This window comes from Ricinus communis, chromosome 10 (assembly GCF_019578655.1).
Source record: "Ricinus communis isolate WT05 ecotype wild-type chromosome 10, ASM1957865v1, whole genome shotgun sequence".
Lineage (NCBI taxonomy): Eukaryota > Viridiplantae > Streptophyta > Magnoliopsida > Malpighiales > Euphorbiaceae > Ricinus > Ricinus communis.
In genome coordinates, this window is record NC_063265.1 from 26,496,072 (window position 1) to 26,523,145 (window position 27,074).

The 27,074-nt window shown below is 34.1% G+C and overlaps 1 protein-coding gene across 2 annotated transcripts; it reads left to right on the forward strand.

The window, feature by feature from the left end:
• Nucleotides 1-1,896: 1,896 nt before the first annotated feature.
• On the forward strand, nucleotides 1,897-27,074 carry LOC8288287 (polyglutamine-binding protein 1). 2 transcript variants are annotated; one of them, XM_015722593.3, is made up of 12 exons: nucleotides 1,899-2,137; nucleotides 2,203-2,237; nucleotides 2,348-2,426; nucleotides 2,621-2,699; nucleotides 3,312-3,508; nucleotides 3,780-3,818; nucleotides 8,233-8,392; nucleotides 10,008-10,224; nucleotides 12,375-12,488; nucleotides 24,951-25,076; nucleotides 25,235-25,286; nucleotides 26,460-27,074. In XM_015722593.3, exons 1-12 carry the CDS (start codon nucleotides 2,024-2,026, stop codon nucleotides 26,610-26,612), a joined length of 1,365 nt encoding a protein of 454 aa, XP_015578079.2. In that variant the 5' UTR covers nucleotides 1,899-2,023; the 3' UTR covers nucleotides 26,613-27,074. The 2 variants fall into 2 exon arrangements, with proteins under 2 accessions (XP_048236229.1, XP_015578079.2); XM_048380272.1 differs by lacking the exon at nucleotides 12,375-12,488 and having other exon boundaries at nucleotides 1,897-2,137.

The window sequence follows — 27,074 nt, forward strand, 5'->3', positions numbered from 1 at the left end:
GTAGGGACGTATGAATTATTAATAGGGTATGAATTATTAATTAATAAAATTAAAGATAAAATTACATAATTAGGGAAGTTGGTTTCATAATCCATCTTTTGGTGTTGTAATATTTTCCCAAGGAATCCAAGTTTGCCCCAAGTTTTAGAAAAAGTGTCATAGTGATTACCGAGAAGGCAATCCCATTCTCAATGCCAGTCTTTGTAAATGGTTAGTATATTTCCGATTAGGTTGAAAAGTCTTAAAGCGTCGTAGTCGCTAGAGTAATTAGGTGCTCGCCTAAATTTTAGTTAAGATGTGCGTTGAACTTAACATTTTAGCTAAAATTAAGAATAATAATTTATCAATTTTTACAAGCTCCTTATTTTTGTTTTCATTAAATATATTCTATAGCTATTTATTAAAATATTTTGCATTTAAATTAATCCTTGGTGAATTTTTCTAATTCACAAGTAAATATATATGTTAGATTTATCAAAATTAAATCAGTTTAACTAAAAATTTAGGATAGTTTTGGTTCTTTTACTATCTGTAGAATTTTCTGTTTTAGAAGTTAGAAAGTCGCATTTTTCATATTTTTTTTACGTTTAACACACATTAAATGAGGTATTTCACCTTTAGCAGGTTTGATGGTTGCAATCTCACTTAGGAGTTGTTTGGTATAAGATAAGTATGATGAATAAGTAGCACTTTCTAAAAAGTAGAATTTTTAGTAGTATTTGGATTGCATAATTAAAAGAACTTATGAGAATTAGATTATTCAACTTTCTTTATGTGGATGAAATAACTTACTTAGGTGAGCCAAGTAAGTAGAAGTTAATTGACTAATGTACCCTCATTTAAATATCTAAAAAAACTAAGGTTAAAGTTCAAAAACTATCCTTTAGTTTAACTTTTTTTTATTTGAAGAGATATTTTTAAATCAAAAAACGTATTCTTTTAGCATTTTATAGGCACATATTTATGTTTTAATTATTTTTATATAGTTTTGCATATATCATTATGAATTATTAATAAATTTTGATTTTATAAGTAATGTAACATCTAATAATGGAGCAAAAAATTTATAAATATATTAAAATTTTATTTAAAAAATATTACTTAAATTTGATTAAAATAAAAAAGTATATGTTTTAATAATTGGTTATGGTCACAAAATATATAATCCAATATTAAATTAATTAAATATACTTATTTTATCAAATATTTATATTTTTATTAATATTTAAAATAAAAATATTAAATATATCTAAAAAAATATTAAAAAATAAAATATATATTACTCTTAATATAAAAAATATCTCTTTCCCTCGAAGGTAGTAACTTTACTCAATAATTTTTACTATTTTGATTTGATTAATTATTACGCTCGTAAATCTTCCGTATCATTTTATCATTAGTTCTTAGGTAAATATAATAAACTTGAAAGGAATCAAGAGTTTTATTTATTTCTAATTTATTCAATTAAGACTTTTAAAGGTTTTTATAGAATTTAAAAATCAGAGTATATTAAATAAAAATTTTGAAAAACTCTATATAAATCAAGAGGTATTCAATATAGACTTTTAAAAACTTAAAAAGTCTATAAAAATTAGAGATATTTAATTACAAATTTTATAAAATCAATAAGTTAATATTTAAAAAGTCATTAACTTCTATAGCATAGACTTTTATAGATTTTTAATGACTTTTTATACATTGTTATGAATAAAAATTTTCAAAATGTCTCTTTAATTTTTTTTCAAGAATTCATCTCTTTTTTTTTTTTAAATTTTCCTACATCATATGTTCTTCATTACTTTTACTATATCTTTTATTAGAAAAAGTAAAAAGTAAAAATTATTTATTAAATTTTTTTTTTTTATATTCATGCATAAAAAGAATGAATTAAAAGTTAACCAGACTTAACAGTAAACGATACGAAGAACCCTTTTTCTCCTTAGCATCACTGTAATTGTAGTTCCCAAGAGAAATCCAAAATCTATATTTATTCTTCTCAAAACCCTTTCTTTATTCTACCAAGATGGGTGAGGAATCGCAGAATCCAATTCCTCAAGCTTACCATAATAATTCATCATTATACACAATTGCAACGGACATTGAATCTGCTGCCCAGAATGTCCTTCTACGTGAACAAGTAAGCTTCCCCTTTCACCTTTCTTTTTACATTACTTAAGTTTAACTTGGGTATTTTCTTGATAGGAAATTGAAACCCAGAGAGTCATACAAGGTCAAAGGTTAGTGATGGTCTTCTTTCAATAAATCTCTTTAGTAGGTTTAATTTCACTTTAACTATGTTTATTTGCTGTTTCCTTTTTCTTTTTTTTTTTGTTCTTTTTTTTGTTAGAGAGGCAGCAGAAGCAGGTGCACTTCCAAAAGATGATAAAGATATTTTTGCTGAACGCCGTGATCCTAATGCACTAAAGGTATATATATGTCAATGATTCTTGTTTGTGGTGGCATATATATATATATATATATATATATATATATATATATATATATATATATATATATATATATATATACACATATATATGAAGCAAGTATCTTTTAACTGTTGTTGATATTGAAAAGTGCAAATATCCAATATGGATGTTTATAACTTTTGTTCTTGCAGGAGCATCTCCTAAAAATGACCACCGAACATCGCTCAGAAATGGCATCAAAGCATGGGAAACCTGCTGTTTCTGAACAAGGTTGATAATGTATTGCCTTCTTCTTGTTGTTATTGCACACTCACATCTTTCTTTTTCTTTTTCGCTCTTGAATGTAATAAAAGAAAAATTTATTAGTAACAATCTCAAGATTCTATGCTTTTGGAAAGATTTGTGATAGAGACTTCTAGGCTTACAAGATAAGGATTATCTAATGTCAATGAACTCTTTCTGTTATGCAATAGGGGTGTGGGAGTATATCAAAAGTTGTTATTAATGGTAATGCGTGAATAAACCTGTTGACCGGGACCTTGCTTGTATGTGTTTTGGTGATTGCTTCGATATACTTGGTGTATGTGAAGAATATTATAGTGACAAGAATGTCAATGCTAGTGTGAGCCACCAAATAAGCTTTTTCTCTATTGATCTTAGATAGTTATTTTGTCTTGCCATAAACCACAGACCAATATGTATAAAAATGTTAACTTATTGCAATGGCAATTGACATAGTGTCTATCGAAGATGATAAAAAATTTCCAAGTTTTCTTGCAATGTATTTGAATTGCTGAGTTTGCAAAAAGCTGTACTAGAACACGAGATTTGAGCAACTCAGCCATGGATTAATCTGATTCTAGTCCTTTGCCTTTCTTGCAGGTCATGTAGAAATTGGTAATGGTTATGGTGTACCAGGTGGAGGTGCATATTATGGTTCTTTGAGGCCTGAGCTTGATAGAGAGTCAGAAAAGAAGCCTGCTACTAGAGAACTTCCTGCGTACCTTGAGCAGAAGTTGAGAGCAAGGGGTATTCTTGATAATGACACAGAAAAAGGCTGTCTGTCAAATGATGAAAATGCAAGTTTGTTCTGATCATAGTTTCTTCATATTCATAACTCCCCCTTTACTTTCTTTCAGTTTGTAGGCAGCCTTGGACGATTAAGCCTGGGGCTGGGGATTTCCATTTTAGATGTCTATTACAAGTCTCTGATCTCATTTTCTTGGTTGCTTTAATCATAAGAGAAGTTTCATTATGCACTTCTAGTTCTAAGTTTTCTGATGTTAACTTCTTATGCTATTATTCTTCTTTTTTAAATTTCTTAAACAAGGCATTTTTTTTCCATTGCAGAATCAACCTGTTGAAGTTGGAAAGTTGCCTCCTGGATGGGTATGTCATTCTTTTTTGCTATCTTTCTATTTGTTGTTTAAGATTGAACAGATGTATAAAATCTTTATACTTGATAATTATACTTCTTCCAGTTTTATTTGCTATTATAAGTTTGAATATGCATGAAAGCTTGATAACTATGATGTAGGTCACTTTTTTAATTTTCCAACTGTGCCTATATGGTGGGTTACAGAGAAGAAACATTTAGGTATTACGGATTTATGACATAGGCTTAAATTTTATTTTCTATTTCTTAAAATTTAAAATGGACATAGGCTTAAAATTTAAAATGAACATTTAGGTATTACTGATTTATGACATAGGCTTAAGTTTTATTTTCTATTTCTTAAAATTTAAAATGGACATAGGCTTAAAGTTTGAAATGACATTTTTCAATTGGGTTATTGCATTGATATGGTAATTAAAGATTGATGACCTAAAATAACAATGACCACATAGAAAAATGGCCATAGTTATTATCATTTGAAATTTACCCTAGAAAGTGGTGACAAACTATTTAGGATGACAATTGGTGTTTAAATAACTTAGTTGGTCCATGAAAGATAGATATGTTAATTTTATTTTCAGATTTTTCCAATATTTGCAGTCTTTTAGAAGCTTAAAGATGATAAACAATTGGGCAGGTGGTGTGCTAGATGTAAGTTTTACTAAGATCTAGAAATGATCGGGGGAATATAGTGCTGTTCGCTTTAGGAGATTGTTTTATAAAATCTTGATTTTCAAAGTTGCACATGCTATTGTCATATTAAGCTTGCCAGCCTCATTATGAGATTTTGGGATTGCAATCTACTATAGATTTAAGGCATGATAATCATAGTTATTCAAGGTGCAAGGCGCACAAAGCTGTAAAGGGGTCCTGGAGCCTAGGTGCAAGGCATACTTGCAGGCTTGATCTGACAGACACAAGGCACAAAAATAAAAAAATTTAAAAAAAAATTAATACTAAAAACATATAATCATGACAAAGAAACACATAAAACTTAACAAAAAAGGTTTCTAAATTCAAAACAGATAAGGTTCCTAATACTAGTAATGCTTATCAAATTAATCATCTTCAAGATTAATAGTCTTCACTATCATCATCATTCATTGTCATCAAATTCCAGTTGATCACTTCGAATTTTCTCTATTCCTTCATATTCTTCAAAATCAATTTCTTCCTCGTCTCTAAGTACTAAAGGAGGGTTAGCTCTCATATGAGAAGATGCCTTTGTCTTTTCCATTTGTTTAGGCCTAACACTTGCAGAAGAGGATATGACATTTTTGCTTGTAGTACGAGACACCTCCTCTTCAACTCCAGTAGGTCTAGCAACCTGGCTGGTTGGAAGAGCCCTGCAACTTCTTTGTGATCACTTTCTATGGAAGAGATTGGCAACTTCTATGAGTCCCGCTTCCTTCTTTCTTTTGGTCATTACTCATCTTCTTTGCCTTATGTCTCCTTTTCTTATAATCTTCTTTTCTTTTGATTTTTTTTAATTGAAAGAATTTGGTGTGTTATGGCCTATCATAAGCCATTTTTAAAATTAAAAAGAATGGCTATATTTTTCCTCCACTTTATTTAAACAAATATCGACAAGATAATCAATTTGTTACAAAGGCATGCCTTTAGGGCGCCTCGTTTGCAAGTCAAGGCGCATCAAGGTGTGCACCTTTCTAACATTGCCAACCTCTGGCTGGCTAAGGCGCAAGGGCATGCACCTGTTGCACCTTACATGTCAAGCGTGCCTTAGCAAGTATGATGATTATACATATTGAAAAATCTATTCGATTTTCTGCTTGGGGGTCAATTTTGGAGTTTTATTTTTATTAATTTGTATTATTCTCTTAAGATTTTGGAAATTATAGACAAAAAGGAAATTTATATGCATATTTATATACTAGCAATTTGCTTATGCTATTGCATGATTATTTTATTTATTTTATGCTTTGTATATTATATAAAATTTAATTTATAATAATATTAGTATAAAATATAAATTTTACTTTTATCTTTATAATATTTCTATTTACATCTATATTAGTCATTTATAAAAATCATAATAATATAGTTTTGTGAAATTTTTTTATTTATTATATGCTAAGGCGAATAAACATGAGAAGTATATATATTTATCAACTTTATTTTTGTATCTATTTCATTGTACTAATAAGTTCTCATACGTCCATATAATAATTATTTTTAAAAATTCAGATTGTTAGAAAAGCTGCTATTTATTTTTTATTTTTTATTATTATTACTTTTTAATATCAGATACACATAGATTGAAACTTTTTTCTAATTATTATATTCAACCAATAAATTCTCAACCGTGTCATAAATTTCTTTTAACTTTTTTTTTATGATCCAAATTTATAATTTTTATTCTTTTACTATTTTATTATTGTTTTTTATTTTTATAAATATTAATATAGATATATATTTTATTAGAAAGATAATAAGATTTATCATTAATATGTTGTAGCAATGATAATTATTATAATTATTTTTTTTGAAACATAATAGTTTTATATTTAAATAAGTCATAAATTTTTACTGTATTCATTATTAGTATTTAAGATCACATTTAATTTTTTTATAAATATTATAATTAACACTTCTATAAATATGTCATGTGTCATTTTCTCATTAGAAGACAAGAAAACCTAGAACTTATGATGTAAATTTCTGGGAACACTGTGTTTGACTCATTTGAAACTGTGAACAACTTTAGCCCCAATGTATTCTGTGTAATCATTTATATGTTGCAACACCTATAGAACTGAGTTATCTGTTGAATAAAACATAATAGGTTTTTATTAAACAATGGGTATTTTGTTTTACGCCTTGTTCTTTAGTCATGTCCTTTGCACGTGAATATTAGTAGCTGGACTCATTATTGTTCACATAATAGAAAATAAAATAACTACTAAAATAAAAATAAAAATAAATGTTTTTAGTGTAATTAAATTAATAAAATTTTTAAATAGAATATTTATTTAAACTTCAGTTATAAAATAGATTAATGTGTTCACAGTTTGAATCCGGTTGTAATTTATATCCAACTCCAATTCTAATCCACCTAATTATATATTTGATATTTTAATCAAATTGCCAAATTTAAGTAAAAACATAAAATAAATACTTATATTAAATAACAATTAATGCTTGCTAATTCTTTCTCTAAATTTTAGTAATAATCTTAAGTTGTTAATATAAATACAGAAAATAAAGTGATAATTAATTTCTTATAAGAATAATTTTAAATTAAACTATGATTTGTCCAAGGATGCACCATAAATAGGATGAATGTATATGTAATACATACAAATTTACGTTTTTTATATATTTTTTGGACCTCTAAAATTAGACTTATACGTAATGATTGAAAATCCCACAGAGTTAAACTTCTAGAATTAGACTTAATATTAATAGTTAGGCTCGTTATTGTCTATATAATATAAAATAAAAGAACTACTAAGTTTTAAATAAAAATAAATATTTTTAGTATAACAAATTGAAAAAATAGCTTTTTTAAAAATGTTTATTTAAGTTTTAGATTGATGAATTTACTATTTAAATGCAATCTTAATGTAATGTTGTCAACTGTACCAAAGATTTTTTTTTTCTTATATAGTAATTACTATTTATCTACTCACATGATAAAATCTGTTAAAATAAAAGGAATAGTTAATAAAAATGGTAATTATTGAGTGATTGTTATTCTCTACAGTAGATATAAAATACACCTTTCTTTTAGTTTTGTTTTCTATAATTCCTTAATTATAATTATCTAGAGTTAATTATTATATAGTGAAGAGTAAAAGTAAACAAATTTTGGATTTTAATGTACGCATGTATCTTAGAAACATGAGTTTCAAATGTGATAATTCTTTTCTAAATTTTAATATTTATTCTAATTTAATTATTTATTGTAACTTTTTGTTTATAATATTTTAGAGTCCTATCTTTATACAAATTTTATCCTTATAATACTACTATTTATTATTTTTCCTATTTAATTTTATTTAATTAGTAAAAAACTAAATCAACCAATCTTAATAATACAGGCCCTTTTAGTAAGTTTGTCTGTCCCCCTTCCTTCACACTTTTATAGATGTTATGATATGACTATTTATTATTTTTTCTATTTAATTATATTTAATTCGTTAAAGACCAGATCGACCAATCTTAACAATACATGCCCTTTCAATAAATTTGCATGTCCCCTTTCCCTTCACACTTTTATATATGTTATACTATGATATGTGATGTCATGTATTCATTGATTGTAGAGGATAATGAAGTTAATTCTCTTGAAAATTTAATGTTTCGATGGGCTATGATTCTCCTTCCTTCTTTCATCTTCAAGTATCTCCTTGTCATTTCTTGATATCTTTGATTAGTTGTATTCAGGTAGAAGCAAAAGATCCCGCCACTGGTGTTTCATATTATTACAATGAAAGCATTGGAAAGAGTCAGTGGGAAAGGCCGATTGAATCATCTTTAATTACGCACATTCCATCACTTCTACCTCTTCTAGGGGACTGGGTGGAGTCGGTAGATGAAACTACTGGTATGCTGGAAATTGGACATTTATTTACCTATCTTATCTATGCATATCTCTTTAGCAGCCGGAATTTGTAGAATTATATTTTTGAATAACGTCAACATCTTTGGTGTTTTTTTGGAATATGTAGTAATTATCTATTTGAAAATTTTAACTAAAAAAAATGGTTTCTTGCATTATATTTAGAGGAGGTGACCATTATGCCAACTCAAATTTTAATGATTGCCAATTGGTAGATGATCTTGGTACTAGTATTACGTTACATCATAAACAAATAGTTATAGCGAAAAGGATAAAATACAACAATAAATATGCCATGACTTGTGAGATGGTAAAAAGTAAAAGAAGAGGGCCTTCAGTCCTATTAGAAATTGTGGCAAGGATACCTTCTGAAATTTCGCATAACAACATAGAGAAGCTAGAAGGGCAGTTTATCTTTTTAAAATTGCAAATCCTCAGTTTTTTTTCAAAATAATTTTCATGCAACAGACTTATGGGCCTATTTAATCTGTGAGGTTTTATATACTGTGATTGACAATGATTTTTGGTTTAGTGTAGGGGAGAGATCTGTAAATTACTTGCTATTTGAAGTGAGGAAGAAGCTTAACAAGACATCCTTGTTATTTGGTTTTGCCTATTGCAATGTTGATTGTTCAGTTGGTTAAAGCCTTAACAAAAAAAAAGAAAGTTCCTGGCTGCTGTCCTCATTTCTTATATTGACTTTGTTCTGCCTTCCTCTTAATGTTGGGAAATTTAAGCTAGTCGAATTTTGACATATTTGGGAATTACACAAAGGTTACTGCATTGAGGAATGGAAGTCATAAGCTTCCTACTATGTACATTCAGGGATAAGGAAGTCAACGCAGATAGTATATCATGTCTCACATTTTTCTTGAAAAATATTCTATGAAGTCCTTGACAAATCTACATCCTACAGTCTATAGTCATTGGTGCCTTCTCCATCCAAAACCTTGATCTTATGAATATCGGTACCATTTTCGTTATTGAGGATTTAGGCACTTTTGAGCCTCTGTTCCTCACCAAAGCCTTTCGATACTATGGTTTTCTTTTTTTTTTTTTTTTCTGCAGAAACTGAATTTTGAAGGTTATAGACTTGTGTATTTATTGTCTTGGAATTTCTTTTGGTGGGCTCTTTTACAATTGGTCTTTTGGATGATGTATCACTATAGCCGTAGTTTTGTCTTGGCAAACATGGTTTTGGTGCGAAAAAAGTGGGAGACATTTGTGTTATGCTAATTGGTAAATAGTCGGTAGATATTTCTGAATCAAAGACTTACCATGTCTGGGAAACTCAGAAATCATGCACCCTAGTAAATTACTGGAGGTTGTTACAAAGTTCTATAGTAGCAGGGTTGCCTGTTGTAGTTGCAGATTTTTTCTCAAGTTGCCTTTGCAAAAGCTTTCTAGGAAAAGAGAATTTTGATTCTGTGAGCCCTTGGTGTAATGATTAGTTATTGAATCATGCAAGTTATATCTGAGGAGCTAATAAAGAAGTATAATATAGATGGAGCTAGTGGTGACTAGATAATTAGCATCAAAGTTTCCTTTTTCTTTTTCCCTTTTCCTCTAATCAAAGCCCTTTTGTTCTCCATGTGTATAGGCTATAAATATTACTACAATACGAAGACCCATGTATCACAGTGGGAACATCCTGATTCATCTCAGTTTGTTGCCTCACAAAAACAATCTAACAGCACAGATTCCGGAAATTATCTTGCTTGGGATGGTCAATCGTCTGAGCTAAAGAAATGCATGGGATGTGGTGGATGGGGAGCTGGCCTTGTGCAGGCATGGGGCTACTGCAATCATTGCACAAGGTAAATTTATCAGCAGTCTAAGTTGGGTTTGCTTCCTTTGCCTTCTACATTGATAATATTTGCCCAAAGAAATTGTAATGTGTGAAGTGACTGAAAGTCGAATGATATACCCACTACTCATTCTGGAAATTATGATCAAGGATTACTATATCAACCATCATCTACTTCAAAGATCCCTTTGTGAAACATTTTTCAAATAGAAAAAGGCCAGTATCATCCCATGAATTAGTAAATTAGAGGAAGAGCTTATTTGTACAGAATAACATTCATAAATTTCATCGTGAATATGAAATGCTTATATTATACAAAAAATTATTATTAAATATAATTATACAAATAAAAATGTGGGAGGGAGACAAAGATGCAGGAGACACAAAGTCTCACATAAACATGTGGATATTCTCAATTTTCTTTTTACTTGCCAAGAAGCAGGATAGGTTGCTATTTAAGATTGTTTTTGAGTTGGTTTCAAAGCAAGGTAGAGTAGAAACTCAAGGCTGCATTTAGGTGGCTGAAATCAGCTATTCTTTGCAGACTTTCAGATCTGGGGGCTGTGAAAAGTTAATAAAAAATAGAAAAAGCTTAGTAGCTTTATACTTTCTTAAGCGTCACATCCAAAGTTCAATGGGTATCATTCCTAGTGCTGAAGTGCATCACAAATACGAGGAGTTGAACCATACACCTCTTCATTTCTTGAGCAAAGCTTACCAGTTACCAGTAGGTTGTGTTGCTTTTTCTGATAATACCAGTCAGTTTTTAATTGGTACTGCAGTTTTATATGTATTCCTCAACAAGGTTGAGGATGTACATTATATGTCCAAAATTGTTTCTTACATATGCTATATCTGTATTTAAAATTAAAAATCGTCATAATACATTTAATCTTCATGAAAACTTCTTTTGACCAAAATAACTTGCATGCAAGGGAAAAACATATAGATTTCACTAATTTTATAATTTCTGAAATATTCGTTAGACTAAACAATGATGACTAATTAATGGTTATTGTCTATATGAAAGGGACTAAGCATGATTTACAAAATTATGTTCTCAGTTGTATATTTTTTTGAGAAGGAATTTGAAATCTATTTATATGAAGGAAAAAACTTCCTATTTAGGATTAATTCAGTAAACTTCTGTTTACAAGGATGTGTGTTACTAACTTTATTAGAGCTATGTGGGCCTACCAATGACAGCTTGCATTGACCTGGAATATAAGTGGAATGACAAAGTTATTTCATTCTTTATGGAATGGAAAGGAAGATTTAGCTTGGATGGCTGAGAGCAGGTCCCTCCATAAAGGCTTACTTTCTTTTGAATATCAAGCATTTGTTTCGAAGATATATTGGCACTTAATCTTACCCCTGGAATATCTAGACCAAAACTAATCTACATGGCACACACCAATTGTAACTTTGCATCTACAACACTCTACACTTTATGGACATACACTCTTATGTGTGCACTAAGAACTCTCATATACTCATTTCTCATTGCACAAACACAAATTCATGACATCAATTCTCGTTACCGCTCTTCTTTTCTTATCTTACTTTATCCATGTTCTTTTTACCTAGCTGTCAGGTACCACATGAAGACTAGCCTATTCTGAACATGGTGGTATCTTACTAGGACATTTCTATTTTGAGATGATATATTTTGAAATGGGCTAATCAATGAAAAAATTCTAAATATTTCTAGAATTTGTACTTATAACCTGCCCTTTTAAAATAGTTTCCTCAATCGTTAAGGAAAATTGATTAAAGAATTTAACTCACTGGAATCCACATTTCATTGAAGTTGATTTTAAATGAAACCCTGTTACATGGACTACGCTTCTAAGTCACAGACATGAGGTCTAGGTGATATTCATTGGAACATTTTGTCTGACGTGGTGACCTAAATGTAAATATAGTAGAAAATATTTATTTTAGCTTGTATAAAAATATCTATGTACAATGAAGAGGCGGGGAAATAATAGTCCTTTTTATACAGGAGAAAACTTCATATATTCTTTTCTTTCTTCAGTCCTCTATTTTCTTTTCTTGTTTTAGCTTATAATGAAAGCATCTATAAGGTTTTTTTATATAATTTAATTTAAAATTTTTACTTATTTTGTACTTATTGTTAAAAATTTAAATCTAATGCAGAGTTCTCAATCTTCCAGAGGGTCACAGCTTAACATCTAGCTCGAACAACCAGCAGCAGAGCAGTAAAATTGGGAATATCAAAGTTGATATTGATAGAAAGGCTTCACAGCATAGGTACTTGACCCTACTAAATCTTCCTTGTTTATGTCAGGGTGAGTCTGCTCAGTGGGCCTCTCATGACCTTCTCATTTTTGGGAAACTGTCTGACACACATGCAATGGGGGGAGCTTCATTGTGAGGGTCAGACTGTTATAATTAGATCTAAGTGAGTAGGTATTGAAGTCCCATATTGGAGACATAAGACACTAGACTAGAGAGGATTACATGCGTCAATCCTAACTTTTTGAGAACTCCTTTTTAATTTATCGACTTTTTGAGAACTCCTTTTTAATTTATCGATATCAACAATAGCCTTGTAGGCTATTGTCCAACTGGGATTAGCTCTTTTCTTTGAAAATGAAATGGCCTGGTGCCAATCTTAGATGGAACTATATTGTGCGCAAACTTCTAGAATAGGTGAAAAATATTTGAGAAAGAATGCTGATTGAGGGGAAAATCTTGTTAGTCAAGACAATTGATTTAAAACATGTCTCTTCAGATATAGCAGATGATCTAGTCATCAGGCTGGTAATAGTTTAAATCTATAATGCTGTTATTGCTGGAAGATATTCGTGTGTTTATCAATGAGACTAGGGTAACAGGTATGCCTGATGGATATAATAATAGTGGCACTTAATGTTTAAAACTTTTTCTTTTTTATGGATCCTGATGTATTTTTGTTGTGGTGATACTTAAGTCAAATTTTAGAAAGGTACAAAGGGATTGTTGCTGGTATGCCTGTTGTAGATAAGACAAGCAGTTGTTGGAAAAATTAAGCCCCTTGGGGGGGTGGGGGAGGCGGGGGTGGAGGGGATTTCTTTTATTTTTTTCTCAAAAAGAATTTGGAGGGTAATTTGGAAAATAAAATAATGTTTGAGCACATCAAATAATTTTATTCGTCCCTTGTCCAATGAGCACACCCATCACACTACAAGGAGTAGTTATATCTAGCCATGTCTTATTCTTTTTTCTTTTTATTCTTTGGGTGCTGCATGCGGAATGAGAGCACAGAAAGAATGTTTTAAGTATCGTGTAGTTACTGTCATCTTATCTTTTTCTTTTTTTAGGTTATCATTAAAGGTTAAAAATTAAAATAATGTTTGAGCACATCAAATAATTTATATCGTCCCTTATCCAATGAGCACACCCATCAACTACAAGTAGTAAATATACAGTCATGTCTTATTTTTTGTTTTATTTTATTTATTGGGTGCTACATACAGAATGAGAGCACAGAAAGAATGAGTGTCATGCAGTTAGAGTCATCTTATCATTTTTTAGGTTATCATTAAAGGTTTAAAAATCTTGTTTGCCATGAAGTAGAGATCTGTGGTTCTTCGGGTTCACAAATATTTTGACAGTCAATCTGCTAAATACATATTGGTGGTCAAAATTGTCCTCCAATGAGAAATGAAAAAATAAGAGAAAGAAAAAAATGACTTGGCTTCCATGTTATCACTATTATATGGCACTGTCACCAAAGTTGAATCACCTGGCCTACATGTCAGTAAGAGTTCTTCTGTGTCTTTATACCAAGGAACGAAGAGAAAAAAAGAGTCATAGTAATGTTATGGGCCCTAGTGTAGGATCTAGTCATGAGTCGCGACACGGGAAGGAATTCTCTTTTTCCCTTGGCCGTGTTCCCACCTTTCTTTGAAGAACCTATGCTGGCAGCCAAGAGACCTGCTGTCCTTGACAGAGTCGAAGGCACGTCTGCAATTTTGATAAAGTTCTGCTTGCCTTTTATTAATGACAGTCTCTCTTTAAATAGGCTTAAGAAATAAACATTCCTAGTTAGGACTTCTAATTAGGTATAATGTCTATAATAGAATTATAATGAAACTAGGAACCTAAACTGAATGCAACTAGGAAACTAAACTACTGAAATAAAATTATTAAAATAAATCCCAACAGAATTAAATTAAAAATTAAAGTCCTCTTGTATTCTTCCGTGAGTAGACCTGGCCCACAAAGGCATCCTCAACATTTCTCCCCTCCTTGACTTTGAGCTTGTCCTCAAGCTCCGGATAAACTTCTTGAAGTGTTGCAAGGTCTTCCCAAGTTGCATTTTCTTCCGCACTATCTTCCCAATGTACCAACACCTCTTGTCCGCCTCTGTTAAGCATGGACTGTATAAAAGATTGAGGAGGTATCAAACAGCCATCATGAAGAGGTGGAAGTGGAGTGACCACAGTTGGATTCTCTCCTTGGAACATCTTCAAAAGTGAGACATGAAAGACATTATGAACACGGCTGCCCTCCAGTAACTCCAACCCGTATGCCACATTGCCCATCTTTTGCAATACCTTGAAAGGATCGAAATACCTGGGAGACAACTTGTGATATTCCTTAGGCCGTAAGGAAAGTTGTCTGTAAGGATGAAGCTTCAGTCATACCCAATCACCTTCGGAAAAGGAAACTTCTCTATGATGAGCGTCATGAGTAAGCTTCATTCGCTGTTGAGCTTGCAACAACCGCTCTCTTGCTGATCGCAAAACCGAATCCCTTTCCTGAAGAGCATGGGCAACCGCTTCCACTCTTGTTGATCCAGCAAGATAATTCAGCAAGCACGTGGGTTCCCTTCCATATACCACCTGAAATGGAGTAGCTCGCAAGGAAGAATGGAAAGTAGTATTATAACAGTATCCTGCCCATGGAATCCATGCAATCCAACGTCGCGGCCGATCACCAGTAAAGCAACGAAGATACATCTCGATTGTGCAATTGCCACCTCGGTCTGGCTATCCGATTGAAAGCTGAAGAAAACGCCATTTTTGTACCTAACAAACGCAACAATTCTTTCCAAAAGAGACTAGTAAAGACTTTATCTCTATCAGAAACAATTGTCTCAGGTAATCCATGTAGCCGAAATACTTCTGTAAAAAAACACGAGCCACAGAAGTTGCTGTGAAAGGATGAGCAAGTGGAATGAAGTAGGCATATTTGGAGAACCTATCAATGACCACTATCAAAATTGACTTTCCTTGAACTTTAGGTAATCCTTCGATGAAATCCATCAAGATGTCAGCCCATACTTGTTGAGGCACCGAAAGAGGATGAAGGAGCCCAGCAGGATGTAAATTTTCCCATTTATTGCATTGACATGTCGCATCATACTTCACTAGAAATTCTTTCTTAAAATTTGGCAACTTCAGAAGGGGAGCTTCAGAGGGAGCCCTCTTCTTCAAGAATGTTGAATTGGCTTCATCACCCCATTGATATGCATTTTTCTTCAACAAGCTGGTCAATGGTGCAGCTAAATGCCCATAATTCTTGATAAACTTTATGTAGTACCCCGTTAATCCTAAGAAGCCCCTTAAAGCCTTGGCTGAATGTGGTAATGACCCAAGTACGCCACTTGTGTCGCCCCAAATGTGCACTGGCACTGCTTAAGAAAAAGGTGGTGAGCTCAAAGTAATTTAAAAACCAAGTGCATATGCTGGATGTGCTCAACTCAAGTTTTACTATATATTAAAATGTCATAAAAAAAAACGAAGATGAAACTTTACGCAAATGGGTTTGGAACACTTCATTCATCAAAGCTTGAAAAGTAGGAGCATTGGTCAACCCAAAGGGCATCACCAGAAATTCACAATGCCCTTGATGTGTTTTGAAAGCGGGCCTTTCTATATCTCGGCAATCCATTTGTAGTTGATGGTAACCCAAGGGAAGATCAAGCTTTGTGAAATATTGTGCTTCGTGAAGCTCATCCAATAATTCATCCACTACTAGAATTGGAAACTTGTCCTTAACTGTCCGGCTGTTGAGCTTTCGATAGTCCACATAAAATCTCCAAGTCCCATCATGTTTCTTTACCAACAACAATGGCGACGAGAAAGGGGACCTACTTGGCCTTACTATTCGTTGCTGCAACATTGTTTCGCATTGCTTCTCTATCTCATCCTTTTGAAGATGAGGATAATGGTAAGGTCGCACTACCATTGGTCCAGAACCTGGTAGTAAGGGTATTCGATGATCACAATTTCGACTTGAAGGCAATCCTGAAGGTTCTTCAAATAAATCTGCAAATTCAGCAGTAGATTATCCATAGCTATGGAAAATGCATGTTGCCCCTCCATTAATGCCACCCTTGGTGCTGCACTATGATTCTGCCCTTTCCATTGCACTTGCTTCCCATCCAGCTCGAAGCTCATTGTGAGGTTTGCGAAGTCCCAAAGTATAGGTCCCAATGTACTTAGCCATTTAACCCCTAAGACAACATTAAAACCCTCTAAAGGAATAGAGTAAACGTCAGTAATAAAAGAATCAAAATTAACTTGTAGAGTTACTGCCTTGCAAATACCCAAACTAGGGACCTTTTTTCCATTAGCCACGGCTACCTGTGGTCCTGGCCTTTTACTTACTACTATACCAATCTTTGGGATCATCCTTTCCCTGATAAAATTATGGGTGCTGCCCGAATCCACTAATACCCACATCGGCCACCCTGCTGCAATAGCTTGCAACTGCATCATTTGAGAGCTTCGGGTTCCACTTATCGCATGTAAACTAGTTTCTGGATCCCTCACAATTTCCTCAATAACCTGCTCGCTGTTCGAGTCAAGTACTTCATTCCAGAAAAGTCTTTTGCACTTATGATCTGTTGTGTATGATTCATTGCAGTTAAAGCACAGCCCCTTAGCCCTTCTTTCAGCCATTTCCGCTCTTCAAAATTTTTTGAAAAATCGTGATGGAGTGTTGCCTGAACTGCTGGCTGCTGAACCTACCAGTTTGTCCCCTCCCTTTACCCCTTTGTGGCTTCGATTTTCAGCAAAGACAGCACTGGTAGCGCTGGATTTAGGGCCTTCCCATCCAGCCGTTACTCGGATATTTCCTGATGGCTTACATTGCTGTTTCCTTTATAAATCTCGTGCCATGTTCATTGCAATTCCCAAGCTTCTGGGTTGTTGCAGCTCCACGTCAATCAGAAGACTCTCCATAAGTTCTGCCGTGAATAAATTCACCTGCTGGTGGGGCTTTAGGTCTATAGTTCTTGCTAAGAGGGATTGGAGTTGCTGGTGATAATCCTCTACTATTCCTGTCTGCTTCAAGTTCGCCAACTTTCACAAAGGATTGTTGCTCATTGGTGGCCTAAACCTCACATTGTAATGCTCCTTAAATCCTTCCCAAGTTAACTCTAGCTCTTCTTGCTCCAATTGATAGAACCACAACTGTGCTTCTCCCACCAAGTGAAAAGCTGCCAAGAAGGGCTAAGGGGCGTATATTTTCCATTCCCATGTTGCATGTAATGTCTTCAAAGTTGAAAGTAGGCATTCCCTTAGTCAAGACATCTGCCAATTGATCATTTGATGTTATATATGGAGTGCAAATCATGCCGTTGTCCAGCTTTTCTTTAATAAAGTGTCTATCTACTTCGATGTGCTTTATGCGATCATGTTGCACTGGATTGTGTGCAATGTTGATGGCAGACTTGTTGTCACAATAGAGTTTCATAGGTCCTTCCCACTTGATATTAAGGTCATCAAGTATTATTTTGAGCCATAGCAATTCACAAACTCCATGAGCCATAGCTCTAAACTCTGCTTCAGCACTTTATCTTGCAACAACCGATTGCTTCTTACTCCTCCATGTCACTAGGTTCCCACCAAGAAATGTACAATATCTTGAAGTTGATCTACAATCTACAACAGAACCTGCATAATCAGCATCGGTATATGCCTCAATGAGCAATTCTTCATTTTTCTTGAACAAGATTCCTCTACCGGATGTCCCTTTGAGATAAGACAAAATTCTGTTGACAGCTTGCAAGTGTTTCTCTCTTGGATCATGCATAAATTGGCTTACTACACTTACAGCAAATGCTATGTCTGGCCTTGTATAGGACAAGTATATCAGTTTCCCAACCAACCGTTGATATCTTCCCTTATCTACCATGCTATCATCCTTCACTCAATCTCAAGTTAGGCTCAATGGGTGTGCTTGCTGCCTTGCATCCAAGATTGCCTGTTTCTTTAAGCAAGTCTAAGACATACTTTTGTTGGGAAATAAGAATGCCTTTACTTGAGTATGCCACCTCAATTCCCAAAAAATACTTCAGCCTCCCAAGTTCTTTAATTTCGAACTCCTTTGCCAAGCACTTTTTGAGTGTTTCTCTTTCAATTTGATCATTCCCGGTGATGATGATGTCATCTACATATACAAGTAGAGCTGTAACTCCTCCTTTTGAATGTTTTATGAACAAGGTATGATCTCCTTGACTTTGTTTGTATTTCATTGCTAGCATCACTTTAGTAAATCTTCCAAACCAAGCCCTTGGTGATTGTTTTAATCCATATAAAGCTTTTTTTAACCTGCACACTTTCTTTTCAATAGACATTTCATTGAAACCTGGTGGAGGTTCCATGTACACCTCTTCTTCTAAGTCCCCATGTAAGAATGCATTCTTAACATCAAATTGCTGTAAACACCAATCAAAGTTAGCAGCTAAAGACAAAAGAACACGCACAGTATTCATTTTTGCTACGGGTGCAAAGGTCTCTTGGTAAATTTACCCTATATGTCTGTGTGTATCCTTTTGCGACCAATCGAGCTTTATGCCTTTCTAATGAACCATCAGCTCTATATTTCAAAGTAAACACCCACTAACACCCCACCGTTTTCTTTCCTTTGGGCAGGTCTACAATTTCCCAAGTCTTATTTCTTTCTAGGGCATTCATCTCCTCTTTCATAGCTTGTAACCAGTTCTTATTTCTAAGTGCCTCTTGTAGTGTTTGTGGGACTGAAATGGAGTTGATGGTGGTAAGAAAAGTTCTATGTTGTGGAGAAAGTCTATGGAAGGAGACAAAATTTGAGATGGGATGCTTAGTGCATTCTCGTGTTCCTTTTCGAACAGCAATAGGCAGGTCTAAATCATTAAATTCATAAGGGGCAGAGTTAGATTGAACACACAAAGGAGCAAAATTTTCAATACCTGATTGTGGTTCAGATTCTTGGACTTGCACAGGTTCAGAAATATGAACTTTCTTCCTTGAGTAGACCTTGAGTGGTGTAGTAGGATTTAAACCAGTTTTTCCCTCAGCTCCAAGATCAGGTTCAATTTCTTTACTAGCATGTTCATCTTCAAATTCAAATTCAGGTTCAGGTTCACTGCTGGCATGTTCTCCTTTGGAATTAGGTGTATTGTCAAGTTTGAAAGACTTCAAGTTGGATGTGGGACTTTGAAAATCAAGGAGAAATTCCTTATCTTCCCAAGAACTCTCCCCCTGGGGATGAGGATTGGTACTTTGAAAGTAAGGCTCATTTTCAACAAATGTGACATCTATGGAGGTAAAATTTTTTTTTGAAGGTGGATGATAACACTTGTATCCTTTCTTTGTGTTTGAGTATCCTACAAAAATACATTTTAAAGCTCTTGGATCAAGTTTCCCTCTTTGGTGTGCATGAATATATACAAAAGCAACACAACCAAACACTTTTGGTGACAGTTTGCAAGAAACATTAAAATCAGGGTAAAAAACAGAAAGAGTAGCAATGGGACTCTGATTATTTAGCACTTTGGAAGGTACTCTATTTATCAAATGTGCAGTAGTTAAAACAGCCTTCCCCCAAAAAGTTTTTGGGACTTTACGTAGAAACAAAATTGCTCGTGTCACATTGAGTAAATGTCTATTTTTTCGTTCAGCAATCCCATTTTGTTGGGGTGTGTCTACATCAAATTTCCAAATTGTGTGTAAATCATTTTATGAAACATTGGAAAAATACTGCTTACTTCTGATTTTTCTTTCATAAGAAACAACCATGTAGTTCTAGTACAATCATCAATGAATGTGACAAACCATTTTGCTCCAGAAATACTAGGAACTCTACAAGGCCCCCAAATATCAGTATGTATCAAGGAGAAAGGTCTAGTAGATCTTGTATTACTCAATGGAAATGAAAATCTATGATATTTAGCAATTTTACATGTATCACAATGAAAACTACTAACATCTTCATTTTTAAAAAGTGAAGGAAACATGCTTTTAAGTAGAATAAAAGATGGATGACCAAAACGAAAATGATGAAGCCAAATTTCAGATTTATTAGGAGATAGGTTACTTAAGGAGCAGATGAGGGATAATTGCTTAAGGAGCAGATGAGGGATAATTGATTTTTGTTCTTCTTGTTGCCACTCATTTCCTCAAGGTAATAAAGCCCATTTTTTACCTTAGCAAGTCCAATCGTCCTCCCCATAATCAAATCCTGAAAAACACAAATGAGTAGAATAGAAGGTTACTTTGCAGTTTAGATCCTTGGTAATTTGATGGATGGATATAAGATTGGAGGACAATTTGGGGACATGCAACACATTATTTAGGGACAAAGAATTTGATAGATTTACTATTCCTTGGCCTGCAACAGTTATAGGAGATCCATCAGCAACAGTAATTTTTCTATTTCCAGGACATGGGTTGTATGTTCTAAATCTGATTGGGCTGTGAGTCATGTGGTCAGTAGCTCCTGAGTCGATGACCCAAGAGCCTAGAGAAGACATGCTTGAGGCACTTAAAGCATAAGAGTTAAGGTACTTACCTGTTTGAGCCAATGAACATGTACTAGACGACTTTTCAAGGGAATTTAGGAGGTTTCTTATCTTTTCAATTTCCTCCTTTTTGAATTCTCCTATACCAGCCTGGTTGGATTTTTCTTGGGTTTGGTCTTCTCCATCAGCTAAGTAGGCTTTTCCTCCTTTGAATCCTCCTTTACGGCTAAGGACTTGTTCCTTCCCATAGAGTTTGAAACAATCCTCTCGCGTATGGCGTGGTTTTTTGCAGTATGTGCACCAAACTGTGTCTTTATTTGACTCTGCACGCCCATTACCTATCCTTACTTCCTTATTGTTTGACTTTGTAGAAATCATTGCTGACCCTTCTAATGTTTTAGGCTCCAACATGACTTCTCGCCTATTCTCTTCAGCTCGGATCAAGGATATTGTCTCATTCAGGGATGGAAATCTTTCTTTCCCTAATATCTGGACTCTGACTTGATCAAATTCTATGTTCAAACCTGCAAGGAAGTCATAAACTCTATCCTTTTCGATAAAGCTTTTCAAGGTGGCTGCATCTTCACTACACAGTATCTGAACACACCGATATTGATCCATTTCTTGCCATAGATTTTGCAGAAGATTGGCATATTGGGTAACAGAAAGGTTGCCTTGTTTAGTGGCTGAGATCTTTGTTTTGATCTCATAGATTAGGGCAGCATCTCCTGCCTTTGAATAGGTTGTCGAATAGTAGTCCATATGTCTTTAGCTGTTCGCAGGAACATGCAAGTGTCGCTTATTTCAGGTAACATGGAGTTCCACAGCCATGACATGACCATAGAATCCTCTTCATCCCAAGCAGCGAATTTTGGATCACCATTTTTGGGTCCAGTTCCAAGCAAGTGGCTGATTTTTCCCTTTCCTTTGAGAAATGTTTGAACAAATTGTGACCACTACAAATAGTTTTTTCCGTTGAGCCTGTAGGCTGCCTGTATATTCTGCAAATCTCCTATATGTGGAATATTTGAGGTCTCTTCTGATTTGGTACTGGAGTTAATTTTTGATGTCTCAGTCATGTTGCAGCAATGAAGGCCTAGTGAAAATTTCAGCAATGACGGCTGGAAATTGCACTTGGCAATAAGGACTTGAAAAGAAGAAAGTACTCAGCAATGAAGGCTGACAAGCTCTGATACCATGAACAAAAAGAGAGAACTAAATTGCTTTTTTTGTTTTGTTATTTTCTATGCTCAGGCTGTGCAATATTTATACAAATGGAAGTTGACTTTTGTCAATTCCATGAAATCTGTAATCTCCCAAAAATTAGGAGCTAATTTATTCTATCCTAAAATAGAGCAGAAATCATGGGATATACATAGATTTTATAGCTGTACAGGAAAGATATTCTAGATTTTCAACATTCTGATTTCTAAAGAACTGCTCACACCTTCTCAGCCATCCAAGTGGGTCCTCTGTTCCATCAAAGGATGGAAATTCTAGTTTGGAGTACCAAGGCACTAGCTGACCACCTGTCAGCCCATCTGTCCTCTCCTCTGAACAGTCACGGCTCCCTTGGTTGCCACTGCTTGCACCACCAGTACCATTCCCTCCTGACTCCTTCCCTGATCTGCAGATATGGCGAGTGAGTTCCTCCATCTGCTCTTCTAGTGCTTGTTGTCTTCCTGCCATGGTCTGCATAAAGGCATCAAGCTTGCTTGCTAAACTCTCTAAGTCACCCATGACAGTAGGCTTTTGATACCAAGTTGTTATGGGCCCTAGCGTAGGATCTAGTCACGGGTTGCAACACAGGAAGGAATTCTCTTTTTCCCTTGGCCGTGTTCCCACCTTTCTTTGAAGAACCTATGCTGGCAGCCAAGAGATCTGTCCTTGACAGTAAGGCGAGTCTGCAATTTTGATAAAATTCTGCTTGCCTTTTATTAATGACAGCCTCTGTTTAAATAGGTTTAAGAAATAAACATTCCTAATTAGGACTTCTAATTAGGTATAATGTTTATAACAGAATTATAATGAAACTAGGAAGCGAAACTCAATGAAACCAGGAAATCTAAACTGAATGCAACTAGGAAACTAAACTACTGAAATAAAATTATTAAAATAAATCCCAACAGAAATAAATTAAAAATTAAAGTCCTCTTGTATTCTTCTGTGAGTATATCTGGCCCACAGGCATCCTCAACAAGTAACTGACGAGATCACTGCTGTATAGCACTGTCACCAAAGTTGAGTCACCTGAAGTACAAGAGTGCTTCTGGTGTCTTCATGTCAAGAGAGGAAGAGAGCTCTCTGTCTTTTCTTCTAAAGAAATTATCTAAAAAATTAGAAGAAAGAAAGCAATATAGCCTTGCTTATTCTAACTCCTCTTTCTGTACCTGTGAATAAATGTGTGTGCTCACTTACACTTGAAGAATTTATTTAGAAAATAATATGGAAAGAGTTGTTAGTCATTTCTGTCATATCTGGTTTTAATCTTGTTTGCTTCCTTCTTTTCTAGGGTGTAATTCTTTTTTCTTGTTTTCTTGCATTTGAAGGTGAAGCATTGTCCAATATACCTTCTTTTCATTAATAGATACTTATTAAATTTGAATTGTGGGTCTGAATAATGTAGAAAATCTCATTAGGAAACTATTTGATAATCTAAGGCTGATTTGTTACCAGATGCAGTTTGATTTGTGCATTGCTACCTTGAACATGGCCCTCATTTCATATCTTGGTATAGGTTCTTCTTTTCTTGCTTGCTATTGAAAATTGAAAATCTTCGATATTTGTTGTCTCATTCTCCAATGAAAATGGGGTTTTGTTCGGCTGGGGAGAAATCTGGTTGGTGAGTGGGAATTCTTCGAAAGTGCACTTAATAGTCTCTTTAGTTTGCAAAACAAAATCAAATTCTAACTTCTATATTGGCTTTTAACTTTAAAGGTAATTTGTCAAATTGAATTTGAGTTTGCACTTGCTAAGTTAGTATGCAAACCAAATTCATGGAGTCCTACTTCCCAGGGAATTAGTTTCTTGGTAGCTAAATCTCCATTTTCAATGTTCATACTCTTTAATAATAGAAGAGGCGTATCGACATGGGTACTGTTATGGGATCCTTCCTCGATCCTTTTTTTCAAAAGTGGATACAGCAAGTTCAAGATTGAAGGAAGACAACCACATAAACACCTATAGAGAAGATGACACATCTTCTACAGCAAGAAATGCAAAAGTGGTTTGCAGAAAAGAACTGTTGCTGCTTGGTTCTATGGAGAAGAGAAGTGTTCCTTTTTTTTTTCTTTAATAGAATAGAAGATGAAGACTTAAAAAGGAGCAAATCTCTTATTTTTGAATTAGAGAAAAAACTTTGTATGGAATTAGCATTAGCTATTGGGAAGACAAGTGTTATTACGATTGCCTTTGGAGTGATAAGGTTATTTTCATTATTGCATGTACAACACTTGTCATTTCTACTTCCAGAAAAAGAACACTACTTACCAATTCTCTTTGAGAAAACACTTGTCATTAATTTGGTATTGAGTTCAATGTAGAATTTCGAACTTTTAAACAATATTTAATTATAATTTGTCAATTTTTTGAAACAATTTCTCATGAAAAGAATCATTTCATGTACAACTTGTTACTTTCTTTAATTAAATTGGCTTAAAGTGTGTGTGTGTGTATATATGTACACAGCTCTCCAGGTATCCTAGATCTTAGAAAGTGAGAAGTCCTACTTCATATGTGCCCATATTGGTCATGTCCGAATCCAATCAACCATAGATTTCCATAAGTAGGTCATGGTGAACTGGACAAGTGTTCTTTAGATATGTTATCATGTGCATGCATGGAAGCAAGTTGATAACTGTGCTAATCTTCCACCTGAATCTTCTTACTAACTCATTAATCTGATATTGCTGAAGGATGCAGAAATGCACTTCAGAAGGAGAATTTGGCATAAAACAAAATGACTGATACTTAAATTGTTGATTTTGAGTTTCTAGGTTCAATTGGAAACCTTCTATGGGCAAAGGAAATATAAAGGATGGCAGAAAACGTGCCTACACTGAAGATGATGAGTTGGACCCCATGGACCCAAGCTCTTATTCAGATGCTCCCCGTGGTGGCTGGTATGTGTACATTTTAGTTGTCACCTAATAAATGCCTGTATATGGATTTTATCTCCTTATTTATCCAAAATTGAACTTCTTAAACCATATTTGATACATAATAACCATGGAATTGTTTGAGACAGCGTTATTAATTCCACCTGGTTCTGGTTCTGCAGGGTTGTTGGCCTGAAAGGAGTGCAGCCACGAGCAGCTGATACCACTGCTACGGTACACTCCCACTGCTGCAAGTCAAATATAAATTTCTATCTTATCCATCTTAAGGCATGTGACAATATTTTGTACAAATATTAGTGACATGGCAATGGGGCCAGCGACAGATTTGTTCTTCACTGAACCTGCCCTGCCAGACTCATGATCTTCTCTATACTTCACAATACCTGGGAAGTATTTGGGAAGATGCGGCCCTCAAGCCGGATGATGCATGGGCAATTATGGTTGTTTCCTAGGCAATATCTAAACAATCTTTGCACTTTTTAAGCTATTCAGGAAACTCCAGCCCAGAAGACATCTTCCATATGTATATTATCTGGGACTGGCTAAAAATAAAATCCGATATGCTTATCCTCTGATGCCCTTTAAGTTGAATTGGGACGCTGCCAATGGGACAGACTGGTAGGCTCAATGTAATAATGTGGCCTTTGATACCCTCACATAATTTAACTGCAGACTAGGGTTTTGATGAGGTCAAGTGAATAGGAGACCGGAAACAGTGAATTCACATTTAAAGTTCTTGATATTCTGCGTGTTAAGCAAGAGAGTAGGTGTACTAGGGAAGTATATGAGCTGAGGCAATTCGTGTGCTACTTGAGATTGACTCAATGTTAATTAGCTACTCGAGAAGATTGGCAAGTCGAGTTTGAGTAACCATGATACTCAACTTGAGAAGCTTGTGAGTCTTATCGAGCATTTACTATTTTACCTTTTGGTCCTTTATATTTCAATGTATTTACCATTCAAGCTCAATCGAACTTATTCGAGCTTGAATGTAGATTGTTGACAGCTTTTACATGTTAATTGAGTTGAGGCAAGTCGGAATTCAATATTTCATATATTCCATTAAGTCGAGTTTGATCACCAATAATTGAGCTCAATTTGAGTTTCGAGCTTCAAGCTTTAAGATAGATTAAAGCTCAATTTTGTTAGTGTTTATGCTCGATGGTGTCAATTGCATAACTAGTCAATGATTATTCCATGAAATGTCGTTACTCATAAGGACACATTTGGTTGAAGATATCGTACTCATTATCCATGCTTCTCTTTCTGTCTAAATCTCTGTATGCGGGACACAAATACTGACCCAGGGCTTCTTTAGAATCTGTTTTACCATTTCCATTTCTTTATTTGTTATGCATCATATGGTCTGTTTTGTCGGATTGTCAGGGTCCTCTATTTCAGCAGCGGCCATACCCATCACCTGGAGCTGTCTTGCGAAAGAATGCTGAAATTGCTTCACAAACCAAGAAATCTAGCTCTCACTATGCACCCATCTCCAAGAAGGGGGATGGGAGTGATGGGCTAGGTGATGCTGATTGAGGATCTGATGTGAGTGAACTGAATTTGGGGAAATGGATGGTCACTTTAGGGCAAGAATATCTGAGCAGAAGAACTATGTTGCATCTGTAAGAAAAGTATAATCTTCTGAGCTAGAGTGAAAAAGGAACGTAGTCCATGATGGTTATGTATTTATGTTCTCGAGTTTACCTAAAATTTTGCTTGTCTGGAACAAGTTGGAATCAGTTTCATGGCTGTCCAAATTGCAAGAGCATTAATAGCCTGTCTGTCTCCGGACAAAATGAAACAAATTCCAATTCTAGTCTGGTCAGTGATTTGATGTATTTACTTTCTTCTTTGATTTCTTTTTGTATTTGTTTTTTGTCTTCTATTTTTGTTAGTGTTTATCTAATGGCATAGTAGGTGTAAGTTCTGGTGTATAAAATTTTTCTTTTCTTTTTCTTTTCTTCAAACCAGATTAATGAAATTTAAATGAATATGATA

Coding starts and splice junctions, on each gene's coding strand:
- LOC8288287 (XM_015722593.3), top strand. CDS start 2,024: ATGGGTGAGGAATCGCAGAATCCAATTCCTCAAGCTTACCATAATAAT. Junction 2,427..2,620: donor GTGATCCTAATGCACTAAAG/GTATATATATGT, acceptor TTGTTCTTGCAG/GAGCATCTCCTAAAAATGAC. Junction 8,393..10,007: donor GTCGGTAGATGAAACTACTG/GTATGCTGGAAA, acceptor CCATGTGTATAG/GCTATAAATATTACTACAAT.